This window comes from Amblyomma mixtum, chromosome 3 (genome assembly GCF_055824585.1).
Source record: "Amblyomma mixtum isolate Tamu chromosome 3, ASM5582458v1, whole genome shotgun sequence".
NCBI lineage: Eukaryota > Metazoa > Arthropoda > Arachnida > Ixodida > Ixodidae > Amblyomma > Amblyomma mixtum.
The window spans coordinates 422,123,702-422,136,350 of NC_143014.1; the positions used below are offsets into that span (position 1 = coordinate 422,123,702).

Here is a 12,649-nt window from a genome sequence, read left to right on the forward strand (position 1 = left end):
CGAATCGGTTAGTCTGCCTGCCCAGACAATGTTAATAAGCACTTCGCCATTTCAGATTGTAAGAACAACGCTTCACGGTCCATGGACCAATGTAACGACACTTATTTCGTTGGAAACGAAATTCAAACACTCTTCTTTACTTGGACTTCTCTGCACGTTAAATTTGAAGCCCTCTACAAGAGAGCAAAAATCACTCACTCCACCTTATGGTCGGCCGTCATTCAAGGCAGGGAGCAATCTTTTCGTCAATTAAAACAATCTTGTTAATTGACTCTTAATTAATGGTTTTAAGTCTAATGTTCTTTCAGCGGGGTATGAAGCTAAGATCACCGTTAACTGGCAACATCATCGCCGTTGTAGGCGTGTCTAGTGACATCAGAAAGCGGTTTAGCCAAAAGGAACCCTTCATGTAGTAAAGGCGTAGTAGGCACTTACTATGTCCGTATTATAAACGTAGCATATGGAAAAGTCTCTGAAACCTAAGGACGTCTCGAAATACGTGTGGTGCCAAGATAAATCTCTCATCACGCATTTAAAACTGGATGCTTGCGAGCAGTGAGTTCTTTCGCAAAGTCCATGCCGCAGTATTAACTGGTTCAGCATAGCTAACACAAAAATTACGATGGCATAGGACCGCAACAATTACACACTCCTTGAGGTAAACATCACCCATATGATAGATATGCTGCTTGAGCCGACCACCATTGGTGCGCCTTACCGCCACGCAGCATCTGAAGACCGTTTTGTACATACTCTCTGTTGCCGGCTTCAGAGATTGAAAGTGAGGGAGTAAACCTTATTAAAATGGTGCTGGAACGAAGGCTTGCAGAGAGAAAGAATGAGCAAGCGAGAGGGTGAGAGGGGCCTCGTCAGATGAGAGGACAGCGAAACTAAGATTCATTTCGAAGACCTTGACGTGCGGACGCAGTGCGTGGCCTCCTCTCCGAGCCGGAAGGAAGAGAGCCGTCAGCCTGCGCTGCACGTGGCGTATGGCACTCGGCCCCTCCTGCGCTCGCGTTGCAAAACGGGAAAACACGGAGGCGGGAGCGGACGCACACCACCGGAGCTTTCCTGCTTGCGGCAGCGCTCTTACGATCGACGGTCGCCGCGTTGCCCGTGGCCCGAGAACGCAAAAGACGCTGACCACCGCTGTCTCGGATCTGCACTGGCGAGTGAACGCTCCGCTGTCAACCTCTCACTCGTTAACGCTGGTGCGCGAAGAAATCTTAAGTCATCGCTCGCCGAAGGCAGCCAGCAGGCAAGGGTCAGACTTGTGTTACGTGGAGCGGAACGCTTTTACCGTAGTGCAGTACGGAATCTAAGCGCCTGCAAGAAAATACAAACTTATAAGTCATGAATGAAGGCTTGCGGGATGCAGGTTCATGGGGAGAAGAACGCCTGCATAATCAGGCAATAGAAGTCCATAAAGAGCGTAAGGCATGAGTGGGCATGTGTGGTTTGTCCGTTCATACCCAACAATTCTGGACGAAAGCAGTTTAGAGTGGGAAACCGTTCATGAACCCAATTTTTTCATATAATGTAAGATTTCACTATAACAGTCAATATATCCGCAGATCACCCGAAGGCAGTCTTGTGTTTTTTTCTAATCACCTTTTTTCTATCGTCAAAAGCGTCCCCTGTTGGTCTCCCGTGGCAGTTTTAAATGCTTAATGCGATAGATGGAAACACTTTAAAAGAAAGATTTTTGCTACATATCAGAAGAATGGACCATTACCGTCTCTATTTACAATTTTCCAATCTTCAAAATGGTTGCCAAAGAATGTTGGATATGGGAACAAATACTGACTGGCTAGCGGGGCAGGGTAGGAATAAATTTCTTTTCGCGAACCTGCATCCAGCTAATTTTCTCCTTGACAGTAGTATATATTAGCCAGGAAGGAAGTGAGGCAGCTTTGGCGTGTGTTTGGTGTTCGGTCTTTTGGGAGTGCAATTCCCTACTCTCGAGTAGCTGTTCATAGATGCCGGTCGAGGATAGTTCAAAACCGACAAGCCGCATTCATAGCGGCTAGTAACGCAGTAGAACCGATAGTCATCGCACGACATGACATCGCTTACGGCGTTTTGATTTGATAGTTCTTTCAGATTTATTTTTCTTTCCAGAATGGTGCAAGTGCATACGTGACTGAGCCACTGAAAGAGGCTCCAAAGCTGACAGCAGCAAAATGGCTATTTTCGCAAGTATGTGCTGAATAGAAACCTGCTCCCAAAATGCTAACAAACAATTGCGAGTAAAATACTACTTTGGGCGAGTTGGTTCATGTTAAAAGAAAACACTGGTAATGGCGCAAGAAACGAGGACACGGAAGGCACACTAAAGACAGGATTGACGCACACAAAATGCAGGATGGCGTCTGTCCTGTCTTTTGTGTGCCTTCCGTGTCCTCGTTTCTTGCGCCATTACGTTTTTTTTTCTTTCAAAAAATTGCGAGGACACTTTGGCAACTAAAGTGTTGAGAGGCGAAAGCCGAGAATACTATGCCGTGACGACTTGCGGTGGATGTGACGTCACACCGTTCCCATGGCTATATCGATACCCAAAATTGTACATTTTTCGGGGATCTTAAGTGCTAATTACCCTTAATTACCCATTTTTCCATCTAATCTGACACAAATCCTACGTTTTCCCCACCATTCTGTGATAATTTTCTCTATGTCATGACTACTTCCGATGGATGTGACGTCACTGTTGGTGTGGCTATATCAACGTCTGCGTAATTTCGACGTAATTTTGACATTTTTTGCCATAATTAATTAAATAACTACTCTACTGAAGCAAAGTTTCGTTTTCTGCTATCTTTTTCAGTTCCGGAGTTAACACGAGTTAAACGCTGCCGAATGTGTGACACCCTCTGTTAACGGACGACAGTATGAGCCTGTAAAGGCTTTCTTCTTAATAGCCGCCGCGGTGGCTCAGTGGCTGTGGTGCTCGGCTGCTGACCCAGAAGACGCGGGTTCGATCCCGGCCGCGGCGGCTAGAATTTCTTTGGAAGAGAAATTCAAGAGGCCCGTGTACTGTGCGATGTCAGTGCACGTTAAAGAACCCCAGGTGGTCGAAATTTCCGGAGCCCTCCACTACGGCGTCTCTCATAGCCTTAGTCGCTTTGGGACGTTAAACTCCATAAACCAACCAACTTTCTTCTTAATATATGCGAGGAGAAAGCGGAGACAGAAGAGAAGCAATGCACCGGGGGGCTAAAAACGTCAAGTTGCCCGCTTATCTCACCGCCGATAGCATGTCTAAATCGCAAAGTGTTATCTCTTCCAGACGCACGAACAGTTCGCAGATATGGGCACAGCTACAGCGAACAAAGCGCATTTCACGTCGGCTCTTATCTCGCACCACATGTGTCATTTTACCGAGAACTACAATTTCTCAAGACCACATACACAAGTTTTAAGACCCAAAAGAAGTGTCAATTGTTACGTTTTATGAACTCAATATTATATGTGTTTGAGAATTTTACATCAAAAATTCAGAATTATAAGAAAAATTTCTGACATAATGAAATGTTTCCTCAGTAATATCCATATAGAAATCGAAAGTATAAAGTATTATTTCTGCAAAATTCTATCAAAGAAACGCAGAAGTTCCCAACGTAGAGCTTTCATAGGGCAGCACATAACACTTGATCAGTTTAGATATGGCTTTTGTTTTAGAGCGCGCGAAGAACAGAACATTGTTTTCTGAGTCAGCCTTAGTTTGAGGGTGAGTAAAAGCCGGTTTGGACACTCTTTTGATGCTTTTCATCCAACCCCATAACAAACAAGTTTTAGCTTCTATCAAACTATTGACTGAAAAAGACTTCCGGCTGCGCTCCTTCTTTTCCATATTTTTTGTTATTTGTTTCGTTTCTATTTGATCTATCTTAAGGGCTGTGAGAATGACCGAACAAAAATAGAAAAAAAGCCTGCGCACCTTGCCCAGTTTAATGAAGAAAAATTAGACTGCACTCATTTTGGTGTTAAGCTTTTTTTACAGCAAAAATACGAAATTTCAGCTTCTATACGGCTGAAATCACTTCCTGCAAACTGTTTAATATTAGGTTGCAGGCTTTCTTTTTTATTTTTATCGGCCTACAATTATCGCAACCTATTTTTCTTTTTTGCCTCACATGGTCTCGGTTGAATGCTTTGGGGGAATGAACAGAACAATCGCGAGCTCCTGCAGACTCAAGGTTACAGGAATGAAAGTTGCCTACGATGCAAAGCTTTTGCAAAAAAAAACAAAAAACCTATTTACTCAGTTAATAATTGTGAACTTGCTTCCGAGCTATTTTTAGTCTGTTAGCTGATATTGATACATGAAACAGCCAGCTCAAGCTCAGCGTGAATTATTTTGTACACCCGTTTGAGGCTGGCACGTTGACGTTGTCGCTCCCCAACGGAAATGGACAAACTGAAACAGCGTAACCGAGTATAAGTTGTATATTCCGTGGATGCATGCAGAAGTGGACGAGGGTGTTCCTGCGGGGCCGTCAGCGCTTTCCAATGGGAAACCGGACACCCACCCCGACCTGTCCCTGGCCGTGGCTGCCCGTGGCGGGGTGTCGCTGGTGCGAGCCCTGACCCCAGATGGAGATGGTGGGGCCGCGTGCGGGCCGGTGTATGTCGTGCTGGATGCTGCCGCTCACACTGTGCTGGGACCCGGATCCGCCGCCTTGCACGTCAATCCGCGTCTGTGGGAGCGTCCAATGAAATAGTGGTCATGAAGCCGTTGTACACATTCTGCCCATGGATTCATTAGCCGTTTTGTCTTGCCCATTCTTCATGCCAGGTGTTAGCATTCCACTACTTAAAACATAGAAATGGGCAGTTAGGAAAGCGATTTGGTAAGGCTTGGGAGTCAGTGTTCAAATATTGGTCTCCAAGATTCTCGGTAAGAGATTTATTGAGAGCTAGAAGGCAGTTTCCATTTGCAGTGCATATTAATGCATCTAATTCACGTTAAAATATGGGCTCAGTAGCAGCACTTGCTGGGTTCATTGAAATAATATACGGCCCTTATAAATGGCCTGATACTAGCGTCTGTCAGTATCAGGCTGTCTGGATTCGTTTCCTTAGTTGAACACATGAGGTGACATGTGGCATTTAAGCCTGTAAGATATCAGCTGCGACAAAATTTGAAGCGAACCTGAAGACTGAGCCACGTCAATCAAATTAAACTGATTTTTTTCCTACGTAATAAGCAAAATCACAAGATTTCATAAGTGCAACAAGTATTCAAAATCGTCGGCGTGAATGAAACCTATATGGCAAAATGCAACTGCGATAATTGCGTATTGGAAGTGCGTATTGGCCGTTAAAATTACCGTGCACGTAACTGCTAAGGTCTTGAATGCTTACAGAAAGAAAAAAAAGCGAAATCTGCTCAGATTATTGTTGCTTTTTTTGGATACATGCCATGTCATTTTTTTCTTTGCGAATTTTTATGGAATATTATGAGAAGCGATGTAGAGGGTCTCCATAGCTGCATCTAAAACTTGCCCGCTCCATGTCACACTACACTGCCGGTTCTAAATAATGGGGCGCTGTTAACCGTGCTCGATGGCTGTGTTCACTGCGTCGAAGTATAAAGCTAGGAAACAATTCTGGGGCCTTTTCTTTTCTTTTGTACAAACATCTCGAGTGCTCAACATCTTCTGCAGAGCAAACTCGACTTGTGCGATAGCCTTACATTGGCCGCACCCAGACATGTATCATCAAAATCAACCTCAAGAATTGTTCCACGAGGTTTCTTCTCCAATCTTCTTGTTCAAGGTTAACCGTTAAACGAAATCGTGCAACCTTCACATCCTAGGAAACAAGCAAATCTGCCGGCAAATGTATATAGGATGGGGCACAGCAAATATGAATGCAAAAGTGGGGAGGTTGTTATTTCCAAAAGCTAAAATCTAGTAATTTCTTTAGTTCACCACAAGCGATCACAGCACGTCGTTAGTGAAAGGTGCACACGTCTGTGTTCCCTCTGGGTCAATAATAATATTTTTCAATTTAATCCGTAACTCGCATAGTGTATTTCGGGTTTATGTCTGCCTCATATAGCGAATGTGCACAGGCAGTATTGACTGAACACGACTTCACTCAATGGATACATACCCTCGGCGGCGGTGGAAGTTTCGGCAGCTGAATGCGAGGTGTGGGTACTCGAATCGTGTCAGGGCTCTAAAAAAGATCGGGGTGTTAGCTTCGGCCATCTGTCTCCAAAGACAAAGCAGTCGAAAGGAGAAGTTTAATCCACAGCCTGTTTGGAATCTCGTCGTTCCGTTGATTTCGGGCAAAAAATTAAGCTTTGAGAGTCCTTGGCGTATTTCTACTCATATATGATGCTTATAGAAAACGAAAACATGGCATTTTGCTAATTCATCACTCCTGTCTTTCTGAAGTCAACAGCACTCGTTTAACCACGACTAAAATTTTCGCACACTAGCTCAAAAAGACGAGACACATAAGGAAGACGCACAGGACAGACGCACGTGACTGCCCTCTGTGTCTTCCTTACATGTTTCCTGTATTTTTTCTCGCGTTACTTGACCCGGCATGCACCCTCAGTGAACATTTTTGCAGGGCCAATGTACCCGGCGTGGTGGCTCAGAGGATTTGGCGTTCGGCTGATAACCCCAAGTCCGCGGAATCGAACCTCACCGGGGCAGCCCGCATAGCGATGGAAGGTGAATGCCCTGAAACACCAGTCGGTGGTCCGACGTAAGAGCGCGTTCACGAATCTAGAAGGATCGAAATTAACCGGAAACCCTAAAATACGACGTCCGTCGTATCCAACTTGGAGGTTTAGAATATTAAAGGCCAACGTCTAACATGGCTCATCCCAGCAATGCCTGTAAGCTTCTCCCTATAACAAATGAAAAAAGTAACACTTACATGCTGTGCTTGACTGAGTGTGGCCATGACTGAAAAAAAGAAAACAAGGTTGCTGAATATTTGAATCACAAATCCAACAAAAGTTCTGTAACATAACCCTACTATAAACAGTAAATGCCAGAAGGAGTCTTTCTTTGTCAGCATTTATTTTTCGCGTGGTTGGAGGGATATTTGTTTTCATCGGTTAGGTAGCGAAAGAACTAGCTTTCAAATATTTTTTTTTATATTCACTAATTCAAAATGTGGTTCGCATCAATAAATACTATTAAAGAAAAGTGCTTGCCTACTACTGGGAACATTTCGAACATTCATCATCATCATCAGCCTGACTACTCCCACTGCAGGGTAAAGGCCTCTCCCACGTCTCTCCAATTAACCCTGTCCTTCGCCAGTTGCGGCCACCGTATCCCCGCAAACTTCTTAATCTCATCCGCCCACCTAACTTTCTGCCGCTCCCTGGTACGCTTTATAGACAAAAAGTTATAGACACTCTATAGACTGTCTGAAACATTTTTGTAAGGGAGGCCACAGCTTTTATATTACAAATGAGATCATGCGCCCAATATTTTAGAGGCGCGAGAGCCTTCTTTTTTCTTATTCATTGGGTGTTTCAATCTACAATATCTCTGTCTAAGGTCTATTGCGCAATTCAAGCGATTAGGCAAGTGCGTGGAGGTCTGTAAAATAACCATGCAACTAACCCGTCCGCGTACCTTATTGTAGATGGACTTGCCTGATGCGGCAAGTTCAACGCTGCCTGCTTGTATTCGCTGCCTACACCCCCTGCAGTAGGCAACCGGTTAGACTACGCGGCGCGGCTTCCTCTGATTGATTTTCAGTCGAAGCGCACTCGTCACCCCTCAGCTATGTCAGTTACGTGCCGGACAACCAATGTACACAAGCACCGAGAGGCCGTCCATTATATGCAATATTATACAGCGATGCCTCCAACGAAACAGAAAATAATTTGAGCCTAATGTTGTTGTTCTGTTCTTGAGGCCAGGATTCGAGGCTTTCATATTCCTTCCCGAGTTCCTCACACAAGACGAATCGGGTGGCTGAGAAGCATTGGCGCGGTGGCTTAGTAGCTATAGATTTTGGCCACTGAGCCCGAGGACAAGGGATCGAATTCATGCCATGGCAACCAATTTCTGCGCAGCCAGAATCAAGACAGTCGTGTGGTGAAAGATTTTAGTGCACATTAAAGAACGCATGTGGTCTGAATTAATCCACTATGGCGTCTCCCACAACCCGTGTGCAGCAGTGGAACGTTAAGCATAATATACAATACCGAGAAGCGATGCTGGCTACACTTCCTTATTTAGAATTACCTTCGCTCTCGCCCGTTTGGCCTCGTCGTTGATGAAGAAAGCGGCAACAGGGGCCGTCTGGGCAGCATGCTGAGGAATTCCATGCTTTCCTCGTTGTTCCCCGACGGGAGGCGAGCAGAGCAAGCGGGACTGCCGCTTCTGCCGCTGCCAGTTCATGGTTTGCCGCCTTAGCCGCGGCTCATGCCATTGGGTGCGACGGGAGGAATGACCAGGACGGCAGGCCAACCCGGGCACATTGTCGTCATCAGGATGAAGATCTTCGTGACTGGGACCGCAAGATTACGGGTAAGGAGTTCATGCGCAGCCAAAAACTAATGATTTCTCAGAATAATTTCTCTGCTAAGGTTCTAACAAAGGTGAGGTACATTGGTTCCAAGTTCAAGAAAGTTCGTTAAAATCAAAACTTAGTAGGTACCGCAGCATTCTTTCGAAGTGTTGCTATTTGCGTAAGTAGTAGAATGATCTCACTGTACTGTCGGAACTCATTTTCGAGTAAGTTCAGAAGGAAGGGGAGGGGGGAGGTGTAAGAAAATATTGGTTTATCTCTGTGACAAGGTTGCTCGAGTTTACATACCAAATGCTTCAGTTTTCATAATGAAGCAATTATAACTATAAAATAAAGATGGACATTCAGAAAGATAGCACACGAGTGACGACACCGAACGGAGCGTTACATTTTCTGGTGAAAGACAGATATACACATCGCAAAAAGCGCGCTAAAATAAAAATGCACTAATAATAAGGCTACAGCGCGAGGGCAACCGGAAGAGCATCAAGTTATAGGTGCGCACTTACATGCGGCCAAGGAACGCAAGCTGGTTCCTATAAAGCTTGATTGATGAGTGTCTTAAGCAAGAAAGAGTGTGAAAACCTTTGTGAGAACCTAACAAGGGTACGCCAGACATTCGAAACTAACTGTGAGCAAAGAGGAAAACGAGGAAAACGCACTTGTGTTCTTCGAGATTTATATTACTTTATCGACTCCCCTAGTCGACGTGCCAAGCATCACAGATGGTGCAAAATCCGCGACTGCTGAAGTACGGGCAAGAACAAGGAAGATTGCTGGGGTCTCTTTAAAACCAAATATTAGTAGGTAACATACAATGGTGTGAAAAACAAGAACATGAGCACCATATCAGCGCATCTTACAGAACCCCAGGTGTGATAACTTATCACGGAGTACTCCACTACGAAATCCCTCCAAGCTCATGACTCGCTCCGAGACGTCAAACTTCGCTCTTTGAAATTTTTTTAGTAACGATGACAGCAGTTTTGAGGACCGCAAAAGTGGTGTTTTGCTGTGATGCACCAGCTGCAGACTAGAAACGTTTTTGAGTGTTCTCAAAATGAAACTTTCCGTTATAAGCAATGGCCTCTTAGATCGCTTCGCTTTGAGCGCCTTTTTGTTCTGAGGTGAATTTTTACCTATTCGTCCAAATGTAGGTGTTGTTTAACCTTAGCATTCATTCACACAAAAGTTTCTTTGCAGTAGGTGTATCTAGCTGGCAAAGTGACGTCGAGCTGCATTCCTTGGCGCATCGAAGCACCGCCAGTCTCTAAACCAAAATTTACCCGAAGCGCTGTAGCGTTAGCACTGTCACGTGTTCGAATATTTTCTGGCTAAATTAGTCTCAGAAAAGGGGAAATTCTTGCTTCACTTCTGCCTTGCTCCCCCTCCGCATCTCAATTATTCTTTTCTTGTTTTTTTTTTGCTCAAACGTAACAACCATGCATTCACGCTCACATTAACAAAAGCCTTTCTTTGCGGTTCATAACGGCTCATTCATTTTGCCAACGCCCAGGAGTTTACAGTTTGGGCTTGTTCACCTTGCTTCGTGCTTTCCTGCGGCTGCTGCTGGTCGCGGCGAAGACTGGTGCGGCGTTCGCGGGCTGGCGCGTTCAGGCATGTGCGGCTGCGAACCAAGACATGGTCCAAGGTGACCCCTTGTGAGACTTCGTCGCACACATCGTCTGCAGGACCAGCAATCCCAACATGAAACGCGAAAATACTGATTCGAGCGCCATCTAGGCGTAAAGGCACAGCAGCAATGCTCTCAGGAAGCCGCAGTTGCGCAAGCGGAACTTGAGCACGCAATCCGACATTTTTTTGGATGCGGTTGGAGTTAAACTGAATAGCTTTTACAACGTCCTCGCCCTGTAGTTCAATGGAGCGCCTGCAAGGTAACATCTTCTACGCCCACTAATTCGCCAGCAAGACTTAAACTGCTGAAAGGCTTCATGAAGTTGAAATTCCTTGTTTTCCGCTGTTTTTTTTATCTGCTACTTTTCAGATGGCTGGAGAGTCAACAAACTTATCTGAACGCCAAAACCGGCGCTTCATGTTCTGTAACATTATTATCAAGAGGTGAAAACAGATTAAAAATATGACACTTTACCATTCGTAACAATAAAAAATATTGACAAGATAGCAATCTAGTCACGGCGAAACTCACCGTATACGGCAAACGGGACACAGCGAACCAAAACACAAGAGGAAAATGAGTGCGACTAACAACTGAAATGGCGAGCAACAACTAAACCATGGGTGTTTCTAGATACCTAATATTTTTATGCTTGGTTTGGTTTATGGTTTGTTTTATGGGGTTTAACGTCCCAAAGCGACTGAGGCTATGAGAGACGCCGTAGTGGAGGGCTCCGGAAATTTCGACCACCTGGGGTTCTTTAACGTGCACTGACATCGCACAGTACACGGGCCTCTAGAATTTCTCCTCCAAAGAAATTCTAGCCGCCGCGGCCGGGATCGAACCCGCGTCTTTTGGGTCAGCAGCCGAGCACCATAACCGCTGAGCCACCGCGGCGGCTAATATTTTTATGCGTCTTGTACTTTTTTCCGATTAGCATTTCTGTCCCTTTTAAATGAGTTCAAGTACAATACACGCGGTTCGGGGCAATTTGACCCGCATCCTTTTATCTTCTCTTCTATTTTTGTCTGTACCATCTTGTCGTATCACGTTTGATTTACGCTTTTTTTTTTGCTGAAGTTAGTTGGTTTGCTCAGATTAGTTTTGCTCTCGAAATGCAGATAAGAAAATCAGTTTCAGAAATCGATTCCACTGCTGTGAGTATCCCCTGGAAAACAATGTCTCCTTCACTTAAGAGAATATTAGACAAAATTTGGGAATAAAATCAAGTGAACCCGATTGAGCTATGTGTAATAGTTGTTGAGAAAACGTGTCTTAAGGAGGCCCTGAAAAGACATGGGAAGTATAGTCCCTACCCTGTGCACTTAAGCACTAAGATTGCAACAAGTGTACAGGCGTTGACGAGGCACTACCAGCGTGCTAATGCCAATGGGCGACGTCTTACCAGGAGTTCATAAATGCGACAACGCTACAATCAGTTACGTTGTAAAGCCAAAGGCGCGATCAGGCTTGGAGTGCAATGCAAATAAAATACAGCATAGGTCTTCCAATGCGTGACATCTAAGTTGTGTACAGAGACGCGCTAAGAATTAGAAAGGTCGTTCGGACTAGTTGTTGAACGTTCATGTTTTCTGAACTCCCCAAAAGAGGCGAAAACGATAGATTGGTATGGGCGGGTTCCTTGTGCAGTCCCTGTCGCCCTTCTTTGTACTTCTGTGTCTGTCGTCGTCGTATGTTTCAACCCGCGCATTCCGCATGCACTATGAATGACTATTAAAAACAAGATTTCAGGTATCCGGGAAGTCAAGACTTCTGCGTAATGGATTAATGTGAGTCATAGTCTGCACTCTTCGATATGAAGTTATGCCGCAAAAGATAAGATTGATTAACTGACGATCTAGAAAAGAACTCAAATATTGAACGTAATCCCCTCTACACACCTATATTAGAGTGCTAAAATTTGAACTTTAGGTACTCCACCTAAGTGATCTTGTTCATGTTCAGCAGTACGAAGAATGCCTTGAGTTGGTGATCATTCAGCATAATGTTGCAGCGAGATAGCCCAATACAAACGATAAGTGAAGGAGGATGAAGTGGGCACTGTCTCCCCCTGCTGTAGTTCTTTTCAGACTGCTCCGCTGGAACATCAGGTTCAATTCAACTACTGGAAACTTACGGACATTTCCTAAACAATCATCCACTTTTCGGACCAACCTCATAGCCCCAAAAACCACTTCCCCTACAACACGCCTTTCTTTTCCTAGTTACCATTTAATATTACTAGTATTTGTGAATCTGGCTCAGAGTCACGTTTACACTAATTACGTCCCGATCGTTAAACGGCGCACACGTGATGCCGCCGTCGAGGAGGTTGCAAATGAGGAAGACGACCGAAGGCCGCATGCTGGCGATGTGAACGACGGAGCGGAACCGTGTAGCCTTGCAGGTGCCGGACTCGGCGCCGGTTTTCCGCCGCATGCTGGGCAGCTTCTCCGAAACCAGCAGCCTTATGAACACATGCGTACACAAGCACACAAG

General features: G+C 45.0%; 1 protein-coding gene across 1 annotated transcript; it reads right to left on the reverse strand.

Moving 5' to 3' along the window:
* Positions 1–4,471: 4,471 nt before the first annotated feature.
* Positions 4,472–8,439, reverse strand: LOC149357895 (uncharacterized). The gene is made up of 4 exons (XM_089577985.1): positions 8,229–8,439; positions 6,898–6,926; positions 6,118–6,183; positions 4,472–4,697 (listed from the first exon to the last, which is right to left on the reverse strand). The coding sequence occupies exons 2-4, from the start codon at positions 6,922–6,924 to the stop codon at positions 4,497–4,499; spliced, it is 294 nt and encodes a 97-aa protein (XP_089434111.1). The 5' UTR covers positions 6,925–6,926; positions 8,229–8,439; the 3' UTR covers positions 4,472–4,496.
* Between the last annotated feature and the right edge of the window lie 4,210 nt (positions 8,440–12,649).

Excerpts from the sequence above, each read along its gene's own strand:
- LOC149357895 (XM_089577985.1), bottom strand. The coding sequence starts at position 6,924 with ATGGCCACACTCAGTCAAGCACAGCAT. Across the intron at positions 6,184-6,897 it reads CACTCAGTCAAGCACAGCAT|AGCCCTGACACGATTCGAGT; the intron begins GTAAGTGTTACT and ends GATCTTTTTTAG. Across the intron at positions 4,698-6,117 it reads AACTTCCACCGCCGCCGAGG|ACGCGGATTGACGTGCAAGG; the intron begins GTATGTATCCAT and ends ACGCTCCCACAG.